The 26,557-nt window shown below is 35.1% G+C and overlaps 2 protein-coding genes across 3 annotated transcripts; both read left to right on the top strand.

Annotated features, from left to right (window-relative positions):
* Nucleotides 1–1,169: 1,169 nt before the first annotated feature.
* Nucleotides 1,170–12,941, top strand: LOC122840906 (eukaryotic translation initiation factor 3 subunit A-like). Of its 2 annotated transcripts, XM_044133696.1 has the most exons (19): nt 1,170–1,308; nt 2,247–2,306; nt 2,387–2,455; nt 2,530–2,712; nt 2,790–2,855; nt 3,944–4,009; nt 4,195–4,248; nt 4,327–4,401; nt 4,496–4,567; nt 5,153–5,209; nt 5,536–5,607; nt 6,296–6,367; nt 6,491–6,538; nt 6,649–6,711; nt 7,174–7,248; nt 7,318–7,357; nt 7,455–7,506; nt 8,249–8,663; nt 10,161–12,941. In XM_044133696.1, the coding sequence occupies exons 5-19, from the start codon at nt 2,793–2,795 to the stop codon at nt 11,997–11,999; spliced, it is 3,063 nt and encodes a 1,020-aa protein (XP_043989631.1). In that variant the 5' UTR covers nt 1,170–1,308; nt 2,247–2,306; nt 2,387–2,455; nt 2,530–2,712; nt 2,790–2,792; the 3' UTR covers nt 12,000–12,941. The 2 variants fall into 2 exon arrangements, with proteins under 2 accessions (XP_043989631.1, XP_043989630.1); XM_044133695.1 differs by lacking the exon at nt 1,170–1,308 and adding an exon at nt 1,330–1,518 and having other exon boundaries at nt 2,247–2,455.
* Nucleotides 12,942–21,439: 8,498 nt separating this feature from the next.
* Nucleotides 21,440–26,297, top strand: LOC122840908 (putative ferric-chelate reductase 1). The gene is made up of 7 exons (XM_044133697.1): nt 21,440–21,583; nt 21,942–22,025; nt 22,849–23,064; nt 24,073–24,189; nt 24,379–24,529; nt 24,647–24,763; nt 25,481–26,297. Exons 2-7 carry the CDS (start codon nt 21,948–21,950, stop codon nt 25,531–25,533), a joined length of 732 nt encoding a protein of 243 aa, XP_043989632.1. The 5' UTR covers nt 21,440–21,583; nt 21,942–21,947; the 3' UTR covers nt 25,534–26,297.
* Nucleotides 26,298–26,557: the final 260 nt, after the last annotated feature.

Raw genomic sequence — 26,557 nt, 5'->3', positions numbered from 1 at the left:
TCTATTCACATGCGAAAATCATGACTACTGTGAAACTTATGAGTCACATGCAGACACAGGTAGCCACCAAACTTGACCACGCTCTTCTCTCAGGTGAGTTCACAGCCAGAAACCAGAGAGGAAACAAAAGTTCTCTAATCATCTTTTCATCCTGATGGAAGGTAAGAAACTTGAAATACAGAGAAGTTTGGTCAGTGGTCTCTTTTGCTGGTCAGGAAGTGTTTTTCTTATGCAACAAGAAGTTTCACCGAGATACTTTTGTGGCAGAGAAACGCTGTGGGTGTGTTTGGGTTTGTTTAAAGATCCACAGGTGAAGTCACTTTTGGGTGGTGTCGGAATCTGCATGGGGATAAACACAGCTTAGTAAACATGAGAACATGGGATGGACAGGCAGCGTGCATGTACAGACTAGCCGCATCATTATTTCACTGACATTATGACATTATTTCACTGTTTGGGAAGACAAATTTTAGACATTTATACACAACATCCACGCTAAACTATTATTTACATTATTTAGTGTCACTCCTGGCACTAAAAGAACTAGTAAATTCATAGCTTGTAACTTATTTTTGAAAGAAAATAACAATAATATTTTTGTACATTATAACAGTTCAAACGGCACATAATAACCATTATCTATAAAAATGTATATTTATAGGCACTTTCACAGCATTTAACGTAATCTAAAAATATGCATAAAAATGATCTACAAATACATGTAAACAAATAGCTTTTTATTGTGCAAAATTAAAAATGAAGGGAAAAATACATTAAAAAACCAACGACGGTACAAATCGATGAAAATTGACACAAAATGTAAACACTGAAGTTTTTTACTATAAAGTGAGAACATTAATAAATGCATACAAAAATCTATGTTTTTAAATAGTTTATTATACAGAGGAAGTAAAGTGACAAAAAAATTAAATGTTCAAAACTTAATGACATGCATACATGCAGTTTATGAATTAATGTGTACATATTATGCTTCCTAACCTGAATAGCAAAAAGAAAAAAAATAAAATAAATAACTGATATCAATGTCCATCTGCTAAACTATTTGGTAAAATCCCTTGAACATTAATAAATAGTATGCAATAAACAAATAAATAAACGATTTGTCAAATAATTGTTTTTTCCGTGTTTTAGGACAGCTCCTGAACGCATCTTGAGTGCGAAGTTTTAAAACTCCTGGGAGTCTGACGGCAGTGAAGGAGCCTCCCATTTGTTTTCGTTTTTTATACATCTCAATCACTGTTGAAACTTGGAGGAGAGAATCGTAGAGAGATATCTGAAGGAACTCCGGTAGGTTCAAGCTGATCGGCCTCATTTAACTTCGGTTAGTTTCGTCCGTCTTAGAGCGGTTAACGGTTTTAAACGCCAACGCCAATTACAACCACAGACGATCTTTTTGGAGCTTCTAAGTTTGCGCGAGCGCTTTAGCTAAAATGTACCAACGGCTATTTCCAGAGCTCACTTCAACGTAATAAAGAGGATTCATAGCTGCAGTTTAATGTATGCTTTTTTTTAATTTACAAAAAATGTTTCAGAGATGTCAATGTCAAAGTAAAATTCAATGGTAATTGTACAGATTGTGTGTGATAAAACGCTGTGTAATTACGACAGTCGTTATCGGGTGAATTTCAAGCTTCATTCATTCTGGTTTTTGTCTTATGAACTCATTTCTGCTGATGTACGAAGGAAACTTTTGTCAGTAAATTTAAACTATTTCCTCTCTCGCTCCTTTCCATTAATGCTTCAACTTTTGTTTCGGATGTATAGAAGATTTTCAGTTGTTCTTTAGATGGATATCTATAGATATGTACATTTTGCATAGGTGTGCAACTACATTTACTCAGTTACATTATTTACTTAAATGTGGGTAGTAACTAGGTATACTTACTTGAGTAATTTAAAAAAAAAACAAAAGTAGGAATAGTTCTACACACCTTTTAGTTTTACTTGATTAATATGATTATGGAGTATTACTACTCTTGAGTACAATTTCTGGTTACTCTATCCATTGTGAGTAACTTCGTTGAGAGTCGAATAAGAACGTTTTAACCAGAAATGCACCAGAAACAGATCTACAATTTATGTTGAAGTGAGACCTCTTGTTTGAACACAAGCTATGTTCTATCTATGTAATCTATGTAATGTTATCTTCTATCTGTTCGCTCTGAACATCAGAACATCATACCACTTCCTCTCATTTTATATAAGTCTCTGGTTTTTGTTTCCAGGATGCCGTTTCTGACTCTGACGTCTCAGCCAGCACTGAGAACTTATCTGACACCAAACAGGTCAGTGAGGAAAAACCCACAAAACTCATCGAACTCTCCTCCTGGTTTATCCTCAAGCTTTTATTCTGACGTCTCATCAGGAGAAAGGTGGAGGTCTGTTCAGTTGACTCCTCAAAAGGACACCCAAAGGAGAAAAGACTGAGGCTCCAGTAAGCAGTTGTCCAATGTTTTAGAAAGTATTATAAAACGTATATAAAAGCTTTTAAACAACTTTCTGTTTCAGGACAGAGAGGTTCAGAGGGAGCTGTCAGCCAGCTGTAAAGACCTGGATCTCAACGCCTTCAGTCCCCTCATATCAAAACGTTGACGCACTTTCAGGGTCGTATTTTGTAGGAGAAAAACATTTTCAGAAACATGTTTAGGAAAACGCAGAAGCCAGCAGCAGAAGATTAATGCAGATACAGAGGTACTGCAGCTTCATCAGATATAAACAAAACTCTTGATTCTGGGTTTTTCTTCACCGTTTTCTGCTTCTGACTGCAGGACATGGACACTGAAAGACGATTGTCCGCCAGCAGTGAGAACCTGACCGACCCGACCGGCCCAAAGGTTTCCATTTCAGTTCATAAAACCACTTCCTGTCGTTTTTTTAAACGTGAACATGAGCTGAAACCTGCCCTCAAAGATGAGCTGAAAACGTTTCTTCATTCGGTTATTTGAACAAAAACTAAAGATGTTTGCAGTTTTCTCACATAACATACATTTAATACACTGCAAAAACACAAAATGTTACCAACTAATTGTGGTCTAGTTGCTAGTCCAAATATTTTATTACACTTAAAATAAGACAAACTAACTTAAAAGTAACTTTTAAGAGAGATACACAGGTTTGTTTTGAGTAAACAATTCCTTAATGCAGATGAAAAGGTGCTAGTTCCACTGGCAGATTATTTTTCTTATAACAAGTCAATTTTCATGTTATAAGTTAATTTATCTGCCAAAGGAACTAGTATTTTTTTTTAAAACAAATATTAAGGAATAATTTACTTAAAACAAGCCTCTATTTCTTGCTTAAAAGTTACTTTTAACCTAGTTTTGTCTTATTTGAATTTACTAAGATATTTTCTCTTGAAACTAGACAAAAATTACTTGGTAAGATTTTGTGTTTTTGCAGTGTTTTTTGTGTTATTTGAGTTTTGTACATTTAGACAAGCGTTTTTCTACACTGATATGTTTTATGAGATTTATGGACTAAATCTCATAAAATTATGAGATTTATCCCAGAAATCTCATAATTAGGACATAAATCTGGTAGCTACTGAGTAGCTTTAAGTGACCTTAAATACTAAATGAACTAAATTATTGTAACGTGAATCAGACCAGCTGCTGCTAAAGTTGATTTAATATCCTGAGACTGTTCAGTGTCGTATTGCTGGATTAATAAATGTCTCAATGTTGCTCTTTCACTTCCTATAAACATAAACACAAGTATGGGTCAAATTATTCAAATTAATTGTTTCAGCCGTAGTTTAAGTTGCAGCAAATAGTTGTAATTGGAGAGTAGTAGAAGAAAGTGATCAGTTTATTCTCCAGCAGCCTAAATATGTGGCTACAGAGATAACTTGATGGTTAATATTCAGTCCAACTTCAGTTTTTCATCAAATTAATAGATATTAATCATGTTTGTGTGATTCCAGGAGAAAAAAGGAGGCCTGGCTGGAATATTCAAAAGATCTTCAAGCTTTGGCAACCTGCTAGACGAGGTCAGTCCCGTCAGTTTCACACTCTGAGCCAAACGAACACCTGAACTTCACTTCTCCTTCTTCTTTAATCCCTTTAAAACTAATCAATGTGTTTTTCCTCCAAAGTGTGAAAATCAAATATGTTTCACATTGAATCCACCTCCTGTCTAACACTGCTAGGTCTGGTTGTTTTTTTCTACTTTTAGGACAAAAATATTTTCAGCGGCATGTTCAAGAGAAGTGCGAAGCCTGCAGAGGAGGTAGAATAAAAACTCTGCTGAACATTTCTGTTTCCGTTTTATTCTTTATCCAGATTTTAATCTCTGTTGTGTCTTTAGGGGTCAAACGCGACCGGCGAAAACACAACGTTGTTTGGCAGCACTGAAGATCTGCTGGAGGCAAACCCAGCAAAAGTAAAAGAAAATTTAATTTGAAATGAACATTTTGACTTAATTTAGTTGCTCGTCTCAAATATTTAGCATATTTTTATGGGAGTGTCTGTTGCAGGAGAAAACTGGAGGATTTACAGGGTTCTTTAAAAAGTCGCCCAAACCGTCTCCACGCTCTGTTGCTACTGAGGTGATGAAACCATTTTCATTTTGTTTAGTTGTGATAAAGTATTAATATTGTGATGGTTAGCATCAACTTTGGCAGATAATAAAACAGAAAACATCCATTCACACTGCAAAAACACAACATTTTAGCAGGTAATTTTGGTTTCTGGTGCAAATAATTTAGTAAACTTAAAATGAGAGAAAAAAAGAACTTAGAAGTAACTTTTCAGGAAGATATAGGAGCTTATTTAAACTAAATTATTCCTTAATATTGATAAAAAAAATTTGAATTTCTGTTGGCAGATTATATCATTTATAACATGGGAAAATATCTTGTTATAAGTGAAATAATCTGCCATTAGAACTAGAACAATATTAAGGAATAATTTTCTTTAAAAAGCTCCATATCTTGCTGAAAAGTTACTTATAAGTTTGTTTTCTCTCATTTTAAGTTTACTAAATTATTTGCACCAGAAACTAAACCAAAATTACTTGCTATAATTTTGTGTTTGTGCAGTGCAAACATGAGCTGCAGTATATTATATAAAAGCTCATGAATTGCTGAAGTGATTTGGAAACTTAATGTTGAAATGATTTTTCTCTTTTCCAGGATCCGCTGACGAAGCAGCTGTCGTCCAGCTGGGACAGCCTCACTGAGGCCGGGAACGTAAGAGCTAAAACCTAAAACCTTTACATTAACCATCCTTTTAGTCGTTTCTGCTCCTGGAGTTAAACATTGGAGCATCACAAAACCCTTAACATGAGCGAAACGTATAACTTTATTTTCTTAATCTGTTCAAATCTAAATGAGATAAAATCCAAACATTTAAACCAGAATTCAAATATTTTCAGAACTTTTTGATGAAAACTGTATTTTATGTTTGTTAATTCAGTAAAAATGTCCAAATATTTGGGTATAATCTCAAGGATTTGTCCATATTGTGTTATTTTGTTTGAATTCTACTTAAAACGATTAAATGTTTCTTTTTAAAGGACAACAGCTCCTCTCGACAAGAACTGTCAGCCAGTACAGATAATCTCTGTGACACCTCCAGTACCACCAAGGTAAGTTCCTAGATTTCATGTCTTAACACTTTTTTCACTCTTAATTTAAATTAAACCTTCATAATATTTATGAAACAAGAGAAAAAAGCCGGGCTATCCGGGATTTTCAGACAAATGCCTAGAAATACTGAACCGCAGGTAAAAACAACCCAATTCAATAAAAAAATATAAACTTTGGGTTTCAAACTAGTTCTTTAAATTTAATTATTTTAGTTTTAAATCATTAGTTAATTAGATTCATTCCACATGGAGTAATACAAAAAACCGGCTGTTCATGATCGGTTCTGTCTAATTATACTAATATTAAGTTGAGTGGAAGAAAAAAATGTGGTAGAAACAGTTGTACAAGCAATGTGACAAACTGAGATTATCAAGATAAAAAACAATGAAGTGCTTTTTTGTATTAAAATCCTTTATTGCTCTTAGACAATATTTTCGGGCTTGGGTTTTTTCATTAGCTGTAAACCTTAATGGTCAAATTAAAATAAATTTACACCTGAAATAAATTTCTGCAAAATTAATCTATATAAAAGATTTAGGTTTTGACTTTGATTAGGTTGAAATTTGAGAATCTCGAATTTGATTTTAATTGTAGGAAATAAAATAAAAACAAGTTCATATTGAATAAAATCATATATAAATCCAAATGAATCGGTTTTATGTCGTTTCTTTATTTGTTGGTTTGCAGGAAGGTGAAGACGCGACGCCACCTGCTGGACGCAGACTGAGTCGCAAGAGAACCATAAAGAAGAAACGAAGAGCAAGTTATTTTTACTTTGTCATTTAGAAGCTTCAGATTAATAAACTGTGTTTAGTTATTTAAAGTGGTGAAATGTAAAGTTTTTTTTTAAAGTTTTATTTTGTTCTTGTTTACGTTTGACAGGTTGTGTCTTTCCGAGTCAAGAAAACTCTTCCCAGAATGTTCAAAGAGGTATTTTCTGCTTAATGGGGGATTTACATATGAACCTGAGTAATTTTTTAGTAATTTCTTACTAAAAACAGATTAATTTATTTAACATTGTTTTATTTTTAACCATACAGAAATCCAGTGAAATGCCTGTGATTGAGGAGAGTGTTGAGATGGAGAACCTGAACACTCCACAGGTCAGAATAAACCAATCTCCATAAGTTATTTATAAATAAATGATTTATTTTCTCATCTTTATTATAATATCTACATATAACTTCAGATCTTAAGCCCTTTCTTTAAAGAATTATTTTCTTTTCAGCATTTTTTTTTGCAACAAATAAAAGATTAAAAAGGAAGTTTTTTTTAAATAGTGCACACATACTTTTAATCATTGTTATTCCTTTACTGATTAAAGGATGATGGAGTTTTTAGCTGAAATTTTTTCAGACTGAAAGTTTTTGTTTCACATTGTAAACCTTTAAAATGTTCTTTCTGTTTAACAGAACTTTAACAGCATCTCTGATTGAATGAAAATCCAGATTTTTAGAGCTAAAATCTTTTCCTTTTATGAGAATAAGCATATTTGTGTGTTTTTCTGATTTGAAAAATCCCCAAAACCAAAAAACCTCCAGAAACGTGAACTATTTGTTAATCAGGAGAGCACGGTGGTGGTGGAGCCGGTGGAGATGGCAGCATATCCCACTGAAGAGAGCGTGACCCAGATGGAGCAGGTGGGATTAAACCCAGAGTTAAATAACTGACCAGTTTGTCTCCAGATTAACGGAAGGATCTGTTTTCAGGAGAACAACGAGCTGATGGAGTGGTGGAACTCGGTGAAAGGTTGATATCAGACTGTACTGGTTTTAAATTTAACATAAATTTAGTTCATGTTTGTTTCTTGCTCTCTGACTGACGGATTTGTGCCGCTGGTTTCCAGGTTGGACCGAGTGGAACGAGACCTCAAATTTCCAGGAGGAAGATGAACAAATGTAAGAACTTCAAAAGAAAAGGTTTATTTTATTGGGGATTATATTTCTAGACTTTGTTCCTTGTCCCATTTTTTTAAAAATGTTGAATTTCTCTGTCCATTTGTGCATCCGTCCATTCATAATTTTAATTTACAAAAGATGTCTGGACACAGTGGTGTTTTAGGGCCACAACAGAAAAATTTCAAAAATTTATAAAATTACATGAACTCATTAAAAGAATAAAGTCACAAAGTTACAGGAATAAAGTAAAAACAAATGCCAAAATAAAGACAAAATATGAGAATAAAGTAAAAAACAGGGGAATAAAGTCTTAAAATTACAAAACTGAGTAAAAAAAGAGAACAAAGGCATAATCTTATGACTATTCTCGTAGTTTTATTTTTTATCAGTTCTTAGTATGGCTCAAATACTCCGTCATATCTGAAGATGCTTCAAAAACAGATTCAACTTATTTACTGTTCATTCAGTCCAATCGTGTGGACAGACACAAAATGAGTTGAATACATTTGTTTGTTTTTTTTGTTGTTGTTTTTTAAGATAAATTTTGTTCTCCAGTAACAAATAATAGCCCCATAAAAAGAAGTGCTATATTTTTGATAAGAAGCTAAATTAAGTCAAAATGTTCATTTTATTGGCAAAATAACAAAATGTTGTGTCCGATAAATCAAAGACTGCAGATTTGTTTCTGTAGAAACTCCTTCCATATTTCCATCCTGACGTTTTGATTGTTTTCTGTCTGCAGTGCGATGCAGCAGGCAGCCGATCGAGTCTACATGGCAGCCCGTGTTTTCGTTCACTTTTTCAACCAGCGGGGGGCGTCCTTGCAGCACCGCATCCTGGAGCTGCTGTCGATGGCCGACGCCGCAGACGAGTTCCACAGGAAGACGGTGTCGGCCGCCGTGGGAGGGGGCGTGGCCAGCGTGGCGGGCAGCGTGGCGACCATCACCGGCCTCATTCTGGCTCCGTTCACCTTCGGAACGTCGATCATCGTCACGGCGGTGGGGATCGGCGTGGCGACGGCCGGCAGCATCACGTCGGCGACGGCCAACATCACCGACACCGTGCACTCCAACATGGACCGCAAGAAGGTGGAGAAGATGATCCAGGGCTACCAGGAGGAGATCCAGGACATCAGGAAGTGTCTGGAGTTCGTTCAGGTGAGGAAATTATTTTAAAACAACAAAACGGAAACTATTCCTCTGAAAATGGAAAAATCCATTAAAAACTCTTAAAAGACCTCCAGAAAACCGAATAGAGACCAGTTTAAGCATTCACAAGCAAATCGATCTGTGTACGGTTCATTCATTGAATTTCTAAACAAGAAAACAAATATAAAATAAACAAAATTAGAAAAAATTTAATGGCAAATGCAAAGTTTTATATTTCATTAACACACCATTTTGGAAGTCCTGACCTGAATTGCAGATGGATTATGTTTTCACTTAGCACTTTAGAAACAGCCAAAGTCTCACATAAAGACTCACATTGAAAGCCATGTTTGCTATTTCTGTAAAATGAAACATGATTAGCTGCGTTTCCATTACAAATGTGAGCAGATCTTTGTCGATATTCTGCTAATGTTGAACAAAAACAATTTCACAAATGCGGTGTGTTGATTAAATAACAAATTAAATTAAAAATCCCACGTGAATATGATTGTTGATGTGATAAGTCATTAAAATCATGGCAGCGACAGATGCAAACAGTTACATAAGATTATGTTAATAATTCAGCCATAGCGCCTTATTGAGGTGATGGAGCGACAAACTGTTTATACTTTGGATGCAGCGTTTTGAGGCAATTATAGTCAGCAATTTTAGAGAAGAGCGATCGCTTTTCTGTGAATGACAAAACTTTTTATGAACTGTGTGATGCTGCGAGAGCGCTGATGGAGCCAGCTGCACAATGTCCGAACAAAGAAACTAACTACAAACCACAAAGAAGACTACTTCCTGTTTTCTTCTTTGTTGGCCTGTCACTATAAAACATTTGCTTGACAATAAATTTTAAGTTATTGCGATAAATTATATTATTTTGAGACCATTTACAAGTAATAAAACTGGAAGACTTTTTAAATATCCAAAATAAAAATAAACAAACAGAAACGACAAATGAAATGAATTATAAAGTCTCTGCAAACAAAAGTGTCCTTCAAAAAAGGGCTGGTTGAGACCAAAACACCAGACTGAAGATTTTTATCATCCAGGTTTTAGTAGAAAGAGAAAAACTATAAATCATCCAAAAGGAAATTATTGAGTCATTTTAATTTACTGTGTGATTAATTGGGTTATTGCTTCATGAGAACTAACTTACAAGTAACTTTTCTGCAAGAAATAGGAGCTTAATTTAAGTAAATTATTCCTTAATATTGATGAAAAAGTTCCAGTCCTGATGGCAGATTAATTCATTTACTAAAGACAGTTAGTAGACAACTAGTACTTTTCATCAATACTAGTTGATGAAAAACTACTATTTCAAGCAACAATAATTCCTTCAAATTATTGTTGAAGTAATCTCCTGTATTTTACTGAAATACAAAATGACAAGAATATTTTTGTGTTTTTGCAGTGTAGCGTTTCATTTCAGTTTGCGCAGTTCTGAGGTTAAAGGAAACGAAGCTGCTAATCGTCTGGTTTTGTTGCTTCCCGTTATAGGAGGGTATGAACACCCTGGAGGAGTGGGATTTTGAGAAATACTCGGAAAGTGCTGCCAAAAAGGCTCTAAACCACAACATTAAACACGTGATGAAGGAGGGCGGCCGGGCGGGGAAAGCCCTGATGATCAACACCGATAAGCTCATCAGCACCGTTCAGATTCTGGGCGCAGCCGGCGGCGCCGCTAAGGCCGTCAAGGCAGTCAGCGTCACCACAGGCGTCATGTCTGCCCTCTTCCTCGCCCTGGACATCTTCTTCCTCGCCAAAGATTCCCACACACTCCACAAGGGAGCCAAAACCAAGTTCGCCGCCAAAATCCGGCAGGTGTGCAAAGACCTTCAGGAAGGGCTGCTGGAGCTGAACAAGGTGAAGACGCAGCTGCAGAAGACGATGGACGGCGTCGAGGTGGAGGAGTACGAGGACATCGAGGAGGTGGAGGTGGAGGTGGAGGACGAGTTTGAGTCCGATCCGAAGAAACTGGCAGAGTTGGAGCAGGAGATAGACTTCCTGGAGGAAAAACTGGGCAAAAAGGAGGAAGAGGTGGAGCCAAAGAAGAGCAAAGAGACGACGGCATTGGATATTTTTAAAATAAAGAAAGAGAAAAAAGAGGAGAAGAGCATGAAGGAAAAAGATGTGGAAGAAAAAAAGGAGGACGAGGAGCCAAAGAAGAGCAAAGAATCAGTGTTGGACATGTTTAAAATAAAGAAAAAGGAAGAGAAGAGTGTGAACGAAAAGGAAATGGAGGAAGAGGAGAAGGAACCAAAGAAGAGCAAAGAATCAGCGTTGGACATGTTTAAAATAAAGAAAGAGAAAAAGGAAGAGAATAGTGTGGAGAAAACTGGAGAAATGGAGGAGAAAAAGGAGGATGAGGAGCCAAAGAAGAGCAAAGAATCGGTGTTAGACATGTTTAAAATAAAGAAAAAGGAAGAGAAAAGCATGAAGGAACATGAAGTGGAGGAAAAGGAGGAAAAGGTGGAGCCGAAGAAGAGCAAAGAGATGACAGCATTGGACTTTTTTAAAATAAAAAAAGAGAAAAAAGAGGAGAAGCGTGTGAAGGAAAACGATGTGGAAGATAAAAGGGAGGATGAGGAACCAAAGAAGAGCAAAGAGTCAGTGTTGGACATGTTTAAAATAAAGAAAGAGAAAAAGGAAGAGAAGAGTGTGAAGGAACAAGAAGTGGAGGAAAAAGATAAAGGCGAGAAAATGTCTGAATCCAAATCTGAGAAGAAGGTAAATGAAACGAGTGTGAAAGCAGAAAAAGACGTTTTAAAAGAACAATTTGAGAAAGGAAGCAAGAAAGAGAAAGAACCTGGGAACCAAACGTCGTCTGGAAAGAAACCCGAGGAAAAACCTGAAAAGTCTAAAGAACCGAACAAAACCCCAGAAATCAAAATGAAGCCTGAAAATGAGCAGAAAGAAAGAACGATCCAACATGCAGAGGAGGAGAAATCCCAGAGGAGAACTGAGACGTCAAGGAGACACAGCAGCCGGAGCGAGAAAGACGGAGAAAAACACGAAACGAGAGAAAGGAGGGAGGAGAGGGGAAGTCACCACAGAGACAGAGAGAGCTGGAGGAGGAGAGGAGAGGAGGAGACGGGAAGAAAAGACTCGCATCGAAGCCACAGAGACGAAGAGTCTCCGAAGGAGAGGAAGACGAGCCACCATGTTAGGGAGAACGAAGAGCGGAGCGGCAGAGTGGAGAACGCCCGCAGGTTCTTCGAGAGAGCTGCAGGAGACCAGCATCAAGAGAAGGAGGAGGAGAGGAGGAGAGGAAGTGGCAGGGAGCACAGACACAGCCGGAAGGGATCAAGGTCCAAATACGACGGCCTGAACATCTAAACCAGAGTTTAGAAGAATTGATCACACTAAACCAAACTAACGCGGTTAAATCACAGAAAAGAGGAACAACAGGATTTTCTGCAAGACTTTCTCTAAAATGGAGAGAAGTTTCTGCAGATGTTCAAGATCCAACATGGAGAACCTTCAGGTGCCAAGACCCGCCTCTTGGCTCTGATTGGTTGTTTGAGAAGGCAGAGGAGATTGATTTTTTACTGTTTGGTGTCTCGGCATGGTTTCAACAAATATGTAATAAATATTTTTTATAAAAGTTACGTACTGCAGCTTTAAGGGCGGTAGGCTTTTTGACTGACTTAAACATTATGTGTCTACACTGAGAGAAAAATTACAAATAATGTAACTTCTACAAAATGTAGAAATACTGACGCTGTTTAACACTCCCTTAAAATTTTAAAGTTGTTTTAGTTCCTCAGATAAACAGTTTGTAAGTAAAAATCATCACTTTTTAAATAATTCATAATATAACAATGGTTTGATTTCAGTTTTAAGAAGCAGCATGGAGTCTGTTGCTGTTTTATATCGCTGCTGCTTTTGGGGTAAAACTGCAAATATTCAAGTGCTTATTCGTAAACAAAATGTTGCTTATAGTTTCATCTACTAGTTTTTTTTTATATATATTATTTTCACTGTCAGCTGTTTTATATTCAGTTGCTATAAAAACTGACCTGGAGCTTCAACAGGTTGAAATTTGTGACTCTTACAAACTTTAACCAGACATCGCTTTTTCATTTCAAACGGGATTTCTGCTTTTTTAAAATGTTTTATTCTATTTTTATATATACATATATGTAAATTTGATTTTCTGTGATGCTGGTTACTTATTGAACAAATAAAATATATATAAAAAAATTGTTGTTAGATGGGTTTTTTATGTTTATGAGCAGTAAAGTAAACGGCCGCTAGGGGGAGACAGAAAGCTTAGAATTGACTAGATAGGTAGGCTCTAATAGTTCAACTTGGTCCTATGAGAAACTCGGTTACTGACCAAAGATTAAAGTTAAAGTCTAAAACAAAGATATGAAAAATAATGGGGATTCTCCAAAGGATGAGATTGGACTTTTAACTTTTATTTATTTATTTAACAGTTTTGTTCAAACTGCCACCCTGTCATGACAGATTAGTATGAGGCAGATAATCTCTGAGAAGCCTTTCTCTGCCTTCTCCCAGTGCTCCCAGTGCCACCTAAAGAAATACACAACTCAACCAGAAACAACCAATCAGGGCCGGGAGGCGGGTCTTAGTGCTGTCAATCAGGCTTTGTGTGCTGCTGCGCTTTGCTCTCCCAGAGGAATAGTTCTTCTGTAAAAGTAAGCTGTTTCTCTGCCATCAGCTCATTGAGCAGCATGTACACAGGATTGATTGATGGGCAGCACTAAGCCACTCTTCCTGGCTCTGACTGGTTGGTTGTTCCTGGGCTTTTTAATGCACAAACAGCTGTCAAATGCAGAAAGTGCAGACTATAAATAATTATTCCATTATTAAAGGGCTTGCTTCTGTTGATTACAGTTATGTTGCACTTCCTTCTGCCACCACAAGAGGGTGCTGCTGCCCCGCATTTCAAATCACAATGATTTTCAAACATGGAGACAAACAAAATCATGATTTTTACTTAAACTTGAAATAACGGTTAGAAAATTATTATTTATAACTGGTATAACTTACTTACATATATTAATTATCTGAAAATCATATTGAAAAAGTTCAGATCCAGTTTGATAAAATATAATTAATCACATTTGTGTATCTTCTTTTGTGATTTTATCAAGAAAGTTTCTGAAACGTAAACATACCAACCACTTGATCAGATAATCTTACCAGATTATCTTGTTTGTCCTCCACTAAAACTCTTCTGAATTTCTAATCAGAGTCTGTAAATATGGAGACAAAAGGCCCTGAAGGAACAAACGGGGGAAACTTTCTTTACATTCAGGTTGGGGCTTATTTACTAAAGGTGATGCTTTTTATCTCCTTTCTTATCTCTGAAAAGGCTTTAGAGCCTTTACCGCTGCTGCGTATTTACATAAACCAGGAGTTTTCCTGCGACTGAAGCGAGCTGAAACACATTTTTTCTCTATTAATGCATCCCTTCCAGGAAAGCTCCTTCGACAAAAATAGGTGATTGTTTTGACAAAATACCTGCAGGTCGGAGCGGCTGGGTACATCCAGTGTTTGATGACACAACTTCATTTTCAGGCGGTAAAGAATTTTTGCTCACAATCTCAGGCCGTTCTGACCGGCACATGATCAGATTCAACGAATGAAATCAATGTTCCCAGAATAAAAACAAATCTAAGAGGAATTTATGACTGATGGGAAGAAAAGTTAGAGGCGTGAGATTTAAGATAGTTTCTGAAAGTTCTGGCCTCCAACTGAACCAGCGTGACGACAGAGATACACAAGCACACGGCATTTTTATGTTTAAACCAAACTTACTGGTTTTTTCCATGCCTGATTTATGATGTTTTGAGTCAGAATTGAATCTACTGGTTTTGATTTTTTAAGGCATTAAAAAAGGTTAAAGTGTGAAAAATCAGTTTATTTTTTAGAAAAGAATAAGATCATTTCAGAGTTTGAAAACCTCAGAAATTTGCTTGAAAACCTCAAAATGTTCTAGGAAAAACACATGGAAATTTCTTAAAGTTACAATTTTTTATTACATTTGAAATTCAGAAAATTTCCAAAAGTCAAAAAGATTTAAACTTTTCTCTTAAAGAAAAAAATATTCCTGTGATTAATCTCAAAATGTTTTTTTCTAGCAATTTTTTCTTTTCAAACTCAGAAATTTTTAAGTTTTTTTTTCTAGAAAATTTCCGATTAACCTCAAAATTTCAGGTTTTTGTTTTTTTTTTAGCAAATTTTCAACTTATTAAGCTAAAGAAATGTCCTTGTTTTATTTTTAAATCTTCATGGTGGATATTCACTATTCTTTCTGTATCTACACTGTCATATCCGACGGCCCCTTGCAGAGTAGTAAATATTAAAAAATTCAGCCGAACTGCCATCGTAGGAGTTGTGTATATTTTTAATACTTTGGCTACTTGGAGGAGCTCACAGATTGTGTACAGAGCTTTAAACTCTCAGTTCAAAATGGTCTGGAGATCATTAAGTATGTGAAAAAACAACAAAACGTTTACATCCTTCATTCAATATATATGCACTATTCAAACCTAGGATGCTTCACAGGTTTAAAGTCAGATTTAGTCTCAGAAACATATGCAACGCATTTAAGAACTGGAAGTTTTACTGTTGCATATTCAAATCTAAAACCTCTCCCTCATTCTTTCTTCAAATTCCTTTCCTTCAAACATAACATTGTCTGCCAACATTTGTGGCAAACTAAGAACCTAGTTGCAAAGATGTTTTGGAACTGCCTCATGCAATTCTGCACAAAAGTAATGTAACAGTTGCGGGTGTGTCTGGTGGTTGGCAAAGCGTCACATTTCAAAGTGAGAGATGATTCCCAGTATAAGTCACGGCATCACACTGTTCTCAAAAACAAAACCAGTTTACCGCACCAAAGTGGATTTCACTGAAATGAAAGGCTCTCAGAAGAGTCTACACTCATAAATCCAAAAATAGTCTCCAGTATTAATACTTAATTACTAATACCAGTTTACAAAAAGCAGCATGTGAGTCAGTTCAAATCAGTTTAATTTGTTTTAAGACATTTCAGCCATCTCGCCCAGCCCTAGAAGAACTCGGCTTCCTGTTGTGGGATATTTACACCACTAGTGGGTTACACTAGGAGTCATTGGGCCATTAAAGGCGACCTATTACGCAAAATCCACTTTTTCAACATTTTTATACTTTTATTTGGGTCTGAACTGCTTCTAAAACCAGCCCAAGTACTTTAAAAAAATCCACCCAGCGTTTTTTTCGGCAGCCTGACCGTTGCCTTTCTGTGCAATTCTACTCGATTCACAGACAGTCTGGACTTTCTCCCATTCACTGGGATTCCTCTGGCAGAATTTCAACCGCACCAATCAGCGAACAGAACAATGGCATAAATTCATAGGGTCAAACTGCTGCGTTACGTACGTCACAACTAAACATTAGCAATTTGGTAAAATTTAAAGCTTCAAGAGAATCGACACCTCCAGGAAGAAATCGTTTCTCAACAGCCAAGTCACCAGCCCGAATAAAGAGGTCTGGTTTTTACCAGGCTAATTTGTTTGACAATAAGTTAAGTCACATTCGATGGGCTCTGTGCCTTTCCTAGCAACCCCAGTCCGTTACCTAGCAACCTAAGCCAACCCCAGCTGAGCTCCAAGATGTTTAGTCACTGTATAATGGCTGCTGGAAAAGACAAGAATTACATCCAGAAACCATCTGCTACGTTCTTGTTGTTTGTGCAGGAGGCTCTGCTTCTGCTTTTCAAAGGTCTATGGTTGCAAAACTGCACATCTGTTTGCAGTTGTTTGCATGTGCGAGTGTAAACGCTGAGTTGGGCGGGTGTGGCCAGCAGCAACTTATTTGGATTTAGAGTGACAAGAGGCACAGAGACAGACTAAAATCTCGTAGTGTAAGAATGTTTTTGAGCAAAACATGTAATCAATGAGTTTTGTGTAGCCCATAAACCTGTCCTGACATGTACAAGGACGCGTAATGGGTCGCCTTTAAGGTCGCTGTGAGCTCCTGGGAAGTGAAAATGGTCCTAAAACCATCTGAGACTGTGTCATTAAGAGCTTGGAGTTGTTACATGAACTTTCTGTCATGATGGAACATTAAACAGACCTGGTGACCTTCGATCTGACCTCCATGTGCAGCTCCACCCTGCTGTTCAAACACTCAAACACTTCGCCACAAAACGACACGATTAAAAACAAAACAGTGGCTCAAGTCTAAACAAATCTCTCTTTTCTATATGGAGCCTGGTTTTATAAATTCTAACAATGCTACAAGTTGTTTAGTTAATTACCTCTTATTTAAATCACATCTCTGTGACGTCAGCGACGCTCACAGCAGTAATCAAATGGACCTACTCTCAATGAAAGGCCTCATAGTCTCTCTTTTGTTCTTATATCTGCTCTGTCGCTCTTTAAACAAACAAAACTGGGCCGGGTTCGGCCACGAGAAGTTCTGAGCCAGAAGGCAAATAAAAGAACAAAGGTGGCCTGTTGGGTTAAGGATCACAAGCAAGACAAAACTAAATAAAGACAGAACAGATGCATGAGCTTCCCCAACAAAAGCAGCAAATTTCAGTCTTAAGATCAACAACATACAAATAAATAAGAGTTTATTGTTTAGTGAAGAGGCTTTACAGTTAAACTTTTTATTGTTTTCTTTCAGAAACAAAATAATCTGTTTATTTTGTGTCTTGTTTAAATATTCTTTACTTCAATGCATTAGCTTAAATTTCTATGTTCTGCTAATTTACATAATAAAAGTCTGAAACTTAAAGAATTGCATTTACTTGCATCTTCAACTAAATTAAAAAGGTTAATAATTATCCCATAGTGTTTTCTCTTTAATGTTTTTATCATTGCAAACTTTTATATAATGTAAAGTTAGTTTTATTATTACTTTTGTCAGAAAAACTAAAAGCTTTCCTGACCAAAGAACCAAATTTTAATCTGAAAATCACTGAGATACGAATAAATAATAATACTTTATTGCATAATGAAGAGGATTTAAAAATGTATATTGTTTTATTTCCCCCCATAAAATTAGTTGTTTTGTTTTGTTTAAATATTTTTTACTTCAATTAAAAATTACATTTCTATTTTTTGTTAACTTACCTGATATAAGTTTGATTTACATCCCAAAAAAATCTATTTTGTGCTTTGTTTACATATTGTCACCTTCCTAAAATATATAATTTTGTGTCAAAAGTTATTTACTTTTGGCCACATTTTTGCCAAAAAACGTCTAATAGGCTATTATTTTAAGAAAATGATTATTTTTCATTTTTTATCATTTACTTCAATGCATTAGCTTAAATGTATTTTTTCTATTAGTTTGAATGAAAAAGTCTGACTAACTGATTAAATTAATCTCTTATCATTGGTAACTTTAATGCATGTTTTTTATTTCCAGCAGAGTTGCTTAAAGGTGCAGAAACCAAAGACATTTTCAAAGTCAAAAATACTTTAACGATCCCAAAGTAAAAAAGCTGTTATGTTGCATTTATACATAAAAAAAATCCAAATAGTTACGATGAAATAAAGTGTAATGCAATAAATGAATTCCGTTTGAAGCTTAACTCTAAAATTTTCTCCTTTATTAGTTTTCACCGCCTTTTTCCCCGAAACTGATTAAACATGGATTATTTTTGAGACAAAAATCTGGATCTACAAACAAGGAAGTTCATGTTGGGCAGTTTAACAAGAAGTTTCCGTAAATCAAAACATCTTCGGAATCCAGTCGATAAGTTTTTCAGCTCCACAAAATAATTTCCTTTCTTCCTTACCAGAAAAACAAAGAAGAAAATATTTGAAACACTTAGGATGCCGACTGTGTGGGATCGTTTTTTGTTAACATTTGCAAGATGTTTTACAGTGTTTTTTAAAATTAGACTTGTTTTCCTGAGTTCTTCTGGGAACAACAGAAACATGACCCAGTTTTAAACACCAACCTCAGGAAATACAATCGTCTTCAACTTGAATCAAATTTTCCTGTAAATGCAATCAATAGGTTACCTCTAAAGCAATTAGAGGTAAACAATCGAGATTCAATTGTTTAAATATATTTTTTGTTTTAATTGCAGTGCTGGTGGCTGTAAATCCAGACGATGTAATTTGGAAAACTTCCAGCATTAAGGTGACTAATTGAAAGGTAAAACCAAAACGTAGCTAGGAAGGAATGCAGACCCTCCTGGTTTGGCATCATGGTACCAAACCGTCCAGTTTTCTTTACCTAATGACGTCAAAGCCTTAAAAACGTCTCAGGTGTCGCATTCCAAATGTTATAAACTAATTATCATGTGACCCCATCACCTGAAAAACATTTCAACACCGCTGTGACGCAACTATTTCATATGTAAATACTGCTTTAACTCTTCACCTCACTAAGCTTTTAGTAGGTATTAGCCCACATTTACATTCTTTAAAACTGTAAACTTTAGATTAAAATCGGAGTAGGTATCAATATTTTACAACAGGGATGTTCAAAGTGGGGAGCGTGGGCCATTTTGTGGCCCTCCGACCAGACAGACCTAAAAAAGCCAGATAATTTAGGACAAAAATATGACTTTTAGGTTAATTCTGTTTTAAAAAAAAGATTTTGTTATTGGTTTGACTTAGTATTCTAATTCAAAATGTCTTGTTTTCTTTAGCTGTTAGTGGAAAATCAACATAAACGAAGGCTTGACAACATCTGTGCCCAATTAATTATTTTATTTGTTTTTACTTGGTGATGAAGGTTCAAAAATAAGTGTTTTTTTTCAGTAATATTCTAATTTATTGAATGGGTCTGTAATAACGTGTTTTTAAAAGACTTTACAGCAAGGGTGTTCACAGTGGGGCGCGTGGGCCATTTTGCGGCCACTGGACTGACTTTTTGTGGTCACAATTCAAGAATAAGTTCAATTAAATTAGTACAAAACAATGACTTTTAAAATCAACTTATACAAATGTTAGACACGCAAAACAAAGTGTTCATCTTTTCCAAGCTTTCTGGAGTCCTTCTGTTGTCATGGTAACTAGGACTCAAAAGTACAACAAAATGTGGTTTTGATTGCTTAACTTAAACTTTATTAAATATAGTAAATGTTTTCAAACGATGACTGACCTAGATTCTGTTTATATAGATGAAATATTTTGTTCAGTGTTTTTCAATGGAGCCCGAAATAAAAAGCAAAAGCAAACTGGCAGCTTTTGATTTAACAAGGTAGTCGTCTAAACACCATTAAAAGTTTTGGATCTACGTTTCTATTCCTACAAAAAAATACAATAAAAAGCTCAGATTATTTGTTAGTTTGTTGTTGAGTAGGTGAAAAATAAATCCCAAAACCATTTTGGTGATTTTAGCTTTTAGAAATTATATTTTAAGGTTAAAATCTCAGTTAATAAAAAATTTACTTTATAATATAAATGCTCCAATCCGGTTTCTCCAGGATGATACCAATTCCTGGGTTTCTTAAGATCTTCTAATTCCTATTTTGAACAATTTCCATTTTTCTGATGCAATAAACACATTTAGTTACATTTAAAAAAAATGTATTTTCAGGTTTTATCTGATAATAACAATAAAATCACTTCAAAGTGCATCAATGTTTCATCCAAGAGACAAAATGTTTTGAAAGACGTACTTCTTGTTTCATCGACAGCAGGGGTGTCCAAAGTGTGGCGCAGGGGCCAATTGTGGCCCTTGGACTGATTTTTTGTGGCCCACATCTGCAGTTCAAGAGTGATACAAACCTGTTTATTAAACGTTTAATCAGGTTGAAAATATTACCAACATAATTTTCTTACTCTGGAAAACATTTTTTTGTAGGAAAATGTTTTTGTTTTTAGAAAATTGACTTGACAATTTTCTGAAAACAGATTTTTCTAACATAATTTGTGTAAATATATAAAGTGTAAAGTATCCTTCTTTTTATAAGTAGAACTTTTACTGAGAACCCTTCTTTGCTTTTTATTTAATTTACTAAACTTGGATAAATACAGCGACCGAAATACAGTTTAATAACTGAGAATAAATTTGTTTAACCGAAACTAAAAGAATTTGAAAACTAGATTATTTTCTTTTAATACAACAAAAGGGCAAATATCTTATTTAAGTTTTGGTTTACAATAATTAACATCCCTTTCCAACATTTTTAGTTTGTCTTTTCAGTTTATTTTCTCGACCCACCAGTGATTTTGACTTGACGATTTTGTTTTATGTTACAAAACGTTTGGTAAAATTAACAACCAAGTTATTTTTGGTCTAGTTTCTAGACCATATAAATTAGCACACTAGAAATAACCTTTCAGAAAGACACAGGAGCTTGTTTTAAGTAAATAACTCCTTGACATTGATAACAAAAGAAGTACTAGTTCCACTGACATATTATTTCACTTATAACATGGAAAATTTCATTTTTTTAAAATCAATTTTAAGGAATTATTTACTTAAAAGAATTTCATATTTCTTTCTGAAAAGTTTCCTGTAAGTGAGTTTTGTCTTATTTCAAGTGTACCAAGATATTTGGACTGTAAACTAAACCAGAAATACTTGGTAATATTTTGTGTTTTTGCTTTGCAGAAGGAGCAAGCAGCAAAATGAAGGTTTAGAAATGTCCTAGTTAAATCCAGACGTAAATCCAGTTAAGATTCTGTAACATTACACTAAAAAAAAAATCTATTAATTGTATAATCTAAAGCTGAACGTCTCATCTGACCGTAATAAATCTCCAAAATTCCCTCAGTGATCAAACTCGTTCCACAGAAACCTTTTTTTTTTCCACTGACAGAAAGACAAAAAAAAAAAGTACACCTGTGACATCGTGGTACTCAGACACCCTGTTCCTGCTAAGCCACGCCCCTTCCAGGTGGATGTAGAAAAGCTCCATCAGCTTCCCCCACTGAACAGAACCCAGAACACCTGCTGCCAACAACGCCTCCCTGAGCCAACCTTCACATCCAGTAAGTCAAGACTTTACTTTATGTTTCTTTACAAGAACCGGTTTGGGTTTTTCTACTAATTTAAACAGTAAAACTTTAAATCTGATCATTTTTAGTAAATCAGAAGACATAAATTTAGTTAAAGTAATTTTATAAACCTCTTTAAATAAGATTTATTTATGTTTTTCTGTTGTGTTTTTATGAAAACGAACAGAATAATCATAAATATCATCCTTTTTTATCATATGTATTTCAATTGTGTATACAAAGTTAAGACATATTGTAAAATTTAATTTTCCATTTTAATGTTGTTTTTGTCTAATAAAAATCCTTAAAACAATTTTTTAACGTGATTTGTTTAAATATTAATATTTTCCAGGCAGAAATGGAACATAAGATGATGCAGGTTTTCGCCGCAATGATGGTTTTCCTGGCTCTCAGTTTCCAGCCAGTGCTGTCACAGGTTAGTATTTATTATTATTATTGTTGTAGTGTTAATACTTTATCCTACTTTATAACCAACAACTTTGATGTACTTACAAGATAAAAAGATCTCACTGCAAAAACATAAAATCTTACCTAATGTAATTTTGGTCTAGTTTCTAGTTCAGATATTTTGATACATTTTAAGAAAGACAAAAGTAAGCAATAGAAAACCTTTCAGCAAGATATAAAAGATTGTTTTAAGTAAATAATTATTTAATACTGATGAAAACGTTCTAGTTTCAGAGTGTTTTAATCATAAATATTAAGGAGTCATTCACTTATAACAATCTCTTATTTCTTGCTGAAAAGTTACTCGTCTTATCTCTAGTGTATTAAGATATTTGCACTGGAAACTAAGTAAATAATATGTGGTAACATTTTGTGTTTTTGCAGTGCTGAACTTACAAAAATGTCTAAAATCCAACTTACTAACACAAATTTACTTAGATTTGGTAGAAATTTTCAAAGCATTGCTGTTTGAATAACCTTTAAAAACTCAGAGGACAAATAGAAAGACTTGACTGATGATGGGGAAACAAACAAAAGCTCCAAATCCTTTGGTTTGGTTTTGTTACACTGTAACCGATGGTTTACTTGAAGCTTAAGACGACTGAAGAAAGTTATCCATTAGCTTTAACACTCAGACGTTTTATTGGCTGAGCAGGAAAACAGAAACAGAATCAGATTTTTAAAATACATTAACATAGAAATGGTATCTAATAGTTACGTTAAAGCTCCACCAGAACCAATAAGTTAAAGAATCTGTTGACTGTTTCTTGGGTTTGTTTTTGTCTCCATAGGCTGATATTTCTAAAACAGGATGTGGCACAACCAAACAGTGCGTCCAGCAGCCTGACTCCTGCGACCCCACCACCACCAGTTGTCTTTTTGGATCTGCTCGCCCCACAGTGCTGAAGCCCCCAAATGGCGTCGATCTGGCCTTTGAGCTCAGTGGGAACGTTCCTGGAGTGAACTCTTCCGAATACATCGCCGTAGGTCTCACCAACGAAGCTCAGGTAATTATTTTAGATTTTCAAAAGAATAAATTTTTTTGGGGAAAAAAAACATGGAGATACAAAATAATGGAAGTTAGCTGAACAATATGCATAATATATGAGAAGGGTTTAATGATGCCTAAATTTTAATGGTTGCAAATATTACAGTGAGTTTTTCTGCAACATCCTTTTTCTATTAGCACAATTCTTTATTTTGTACTTGCATTGGTATTTATGGGCTTTATATGTCGCATATTAAGTAGAATATGTAAATCTATCTAAATAATCCATTCAGTAAAAGAAAAACTTACTTTGATTTATGTTTGCTTATGTGTGAAGGTAGAATAAATAAAGTGTATGGCAGATTTTTTCAAAACTGTCCAATAAAAATATTTAGGATTTGTTGATATAACACAACATAGTACCAATATTTTATTATTGTTTATATATTCTTGTTTACAGATATGTCAAAAAAAATTTACTTCAAAGATTTTAAAACTATTATCACAACCTTTTAATTCAACTATATTTATTAAAATTATTATTTAAAAAACAAACAGCTACAAGATGGGTACAACCTTTGACTTTTTGGTTAAAACTGTAACTTTACATTTTAAAATGATTCTTATCATTTTTATACTTGCTAGCTGTCACACCATTTAGCTAAATGACACTCAGCTTAGTTTAGCGAGTTTTAGTTTAGCTTAGCCTGACTTTATGACAGTGATTTTGAAACTAAGCTGTAATATTCCTCGTCAACTTTAACCAAATTGTCTTAACTAACATCAAAATTTAGCCAAGTTTACTTTAGTTGATTCCATTTATTTATGCTACGTTTATAATCTAAGCTTAGCTTTCATTAAGTGCATGTAGCTTCACATAATTTAGCTCAGCTTAATAAAATTAGGTGACATAAATATTATGAGGAATGATTACAGTAAGTTAAACTGAAGACAAGTTAAACAAAGTCATAACTTTGTGCAATATTCATAATTTTTGACTGAAATGTTGCATTGCTTCTCTCCACAGATAAACTTCATGCTTTTTATCTGTGCTCTAAACAACAACTCAGGCAACGCAACTTTCTTCAACATGTCGACGGTTTATAACAGAACCAGTAACACTCTGAACAGTACAAATGCGAAGGTAAGACTTAACTTTTAACATCACGTTGTTCCTACATCCGGAAAATTTCTTGAACAAAATTTTTATGGTAAAAAGGAAAGTAAGAATATTCACAACTCACAAAATATTATGTGATCTGCATTTATTAACATAAAATTTATCTACTAGATCTCCATGGAATAACATTTATGACTAACTTCAAATTTTCAGCCAATGACAGATGTTAAAAACACCATCAATGGTACCAGCATCAAGTGTACGTTTAACGTTGCTGGTCTGAATACCACCACTGACGCTGCACTCGTCAGGGCCGCTGACACCACCTATCGTATGGTCGTCGGATCTGGAACAGTGGATGGAAGTAAGAGCACAAACATATATGTGTATACATATTTTTATTTAACGTGTTTAGCTGTTTCCAGTTTAGTAAATGATAGAAATTTGCACGTTTGAAGCAAAACAATTATTTTCTTTACAGATGGACTTGTAGCCTTCACCATTGCTAAAATCGGTAATGCTATAGACCTCTCCAGCTTCCCAAACTCGACAAACACAACAGCCACAGGAGGAGCCAACCGTCCTTTCTACTCTAATGGTAAACTACACACAGAGCTAATGAATATTTAGGTCTACATATTCCTACTTCAAAATAATAATAAGGTTCAATCTTATCTTTGATATGTTCCAAATAATACATATGAATACTCTTCACAGGGATCAGGCTTTATGCAGGTTTCTCCATCTCTTTTTAAGACCATTATGGAAAAACTTAAGACCTATATCATGACAGAAATGTAAAAATGGTTCTTTTTATAGCTCTTGGCAGCAGCTTAGCAACAACAAACCTAAAAAAGCCAGCAAGCTAGCAAGAATTAGCAGCTAGTTAGCGGTAGCTTTAACCGCCTTGAGTCACGCAATGAAGATGTCAAATCTTTTCCTGATAGAAAATTCCCACAACTAAAGATTAGCACAATTGTGATTTTTGTATTAAAGACCAGCTTACATATTCCTTAACAAATTTAAGACATCTTAAGGCCTTAATTTCCGATATGTAAATTCAAGACTTTTAAGTTTTTCTCTAGAACTACTAAAATTTCTGTCCAACCAAAAGAAAACTGTTTCTTATTCAGATTTTTAAAAAGTCCTCAGATAAGAGCAGAGAAATCCACATTTCACCATAAACAGTTTGAAACTGAGATAAAATTTCTCGTTTATACAATTTTCTATCTTCAGTTAGTTAAATTTTGTTCTGTTCTTTGTAATTTCACATTACCTTCTCTAATTAACACGTCTTTCTGTTTTTCTCCTCCAGCTGTGCTGCCTCTGCTCAGCTTCCTCACGCTGTCCATCCTGACGTTCGCCTGATCAAACCCAGAGATGAAGAAGCTATTATAACCCCACAAAGACGCAGTGAAGGTGCTGCTTTAAAACGCAGCAAAAACCGAGTGTCATGCTGTTTATGAAGTGTTATTACAAACTAATTCAGAGATGTATACATTATATATTGCACTCAACACTTACGAAATGAAATAGCTCAGGTTCTGCAAATGTTTTGGTGATTTAAGGTATATATTTTTTAATAATGTAAACATATCTATTGATACAATTACTGTCCTTAAATGCTTTTATTACTGTGTGAAATGAAATGTGAGCAGGTCTCGTCGGTTTATTAAATCTGTCTATCTTCTTAATTGGAGCCCATCCCAGCTCAGGCTCGTCTTGTTTTCATTAAGTCATGTCGGTTAGCAATAAAACCAGAAGGACTCACTACACCAGAAAAACAACTAAACTGAAAGCAAGATTTCAATCTCGTTGGCGGTCGTCCAACATTCTGGATCTTATCGTCAAAAGCTCCAGATGTCACGGTACGGCTATAGAAAACAAGCCACTTGGCACAAGTTGACACCTTTTGTTATGTGAGAGGATATGAAAGATGGTTGAACCCTGATAGAATGACAAAGCATATTTTTAGGAGCACTCTGCTTCGCTTCGATATATGTAACTTAATGTGAAAGCTTGAGACATTTAGCAAAGCACAATGAAAAAATCAGGAGAAAATGTTGATAACCACATTATATCACAGTTTTTCTTTACAAAGTATTTTTTGACAATAAACATATTAAATTTGAGTAATTTTGTGTATTTGTCTATCCATCCATCCATTTTCTGAACACCCTTCGTCCCTAATGGGGTCGGGAGGGTTGCTGGTTCCTCTCCAGCTGCGTCCCGGGCGAGAGGCGGGGTTCACCCTGGACAGGTCGCCAGTCTGTCGCAGGGCGTGTATTTGTCTAAATAAGTGCAAAGTTATGTTTTATCATCACCAAAAATATGGATTCATGTTTGTCCTGTTTGTCTCTGACTTTTAGTCATTAGTATGTCAGATGACAGA

Source organism: Gambusia affinis, linkage group LG12, assembly GCF_019740435.1.
Source record: "Gambusia affinis linkage group LG12, SWU_Gaff_1.0, whole genome shotgun sequence".
Taxonomy (NCBI): domain Eukaryota; kingdom Metazoa; phylum Chordata; class Actinopteri; order Cyprinodontiformes; family Poeciliidae; genus Gambusia; species Gambusia affinis.
This window is presented reverse-complemented; position numbering and strand designations above follow the sequence as displayed.

Excerpts from the sequence above, each read along its gene's own strand:
- LOC122840906 (XM_044133696.1), top strand. The coding sequence starts at position 2,793 with ATGGACACTGAAAGACGATTGTCCGCCAGCAGTGAGAACCTGACCGAC. Across the intron at positions 7,358-7,454 it reads GTGGTGGAACTCGGTGAAAG|GTTGGACCGAGTGGAACGAG; the intron begins GTTGATATCAGA and ends GCTGGTTTCCAG. Across the intron at positions 7,507-8,248 it reads CAGGAGGAAGATGAACAAAT|TGCGATGCAGCAGGCAGCCG; the intron begins GTAAGAACTTCA and ends TTCTGTCTGCAG.
- LOC122840908 (XM_044133697.1), top strand. The coding sequence starts at position 21,948 with ATGGAACATAAGATGATGCAGGTTTTCGCCGCAATGATGGTTTTCCTG. Across the intron at positions 23,065-24,072 it reads GTCTCACCAACGAAGCTCAG|ATAAACTTCATGCTTTTTAT; the intron begins GTAATTATTTTA and ends TTCTCTCCACAG. Across the intron at positions 24,190-24,378 it reads TGAACAGTACAAATGCGAAG|CCAATGACAGATGTTAAAAA; the intron begins GTAAGACTTAAC and ends TCAAATTTTCAG.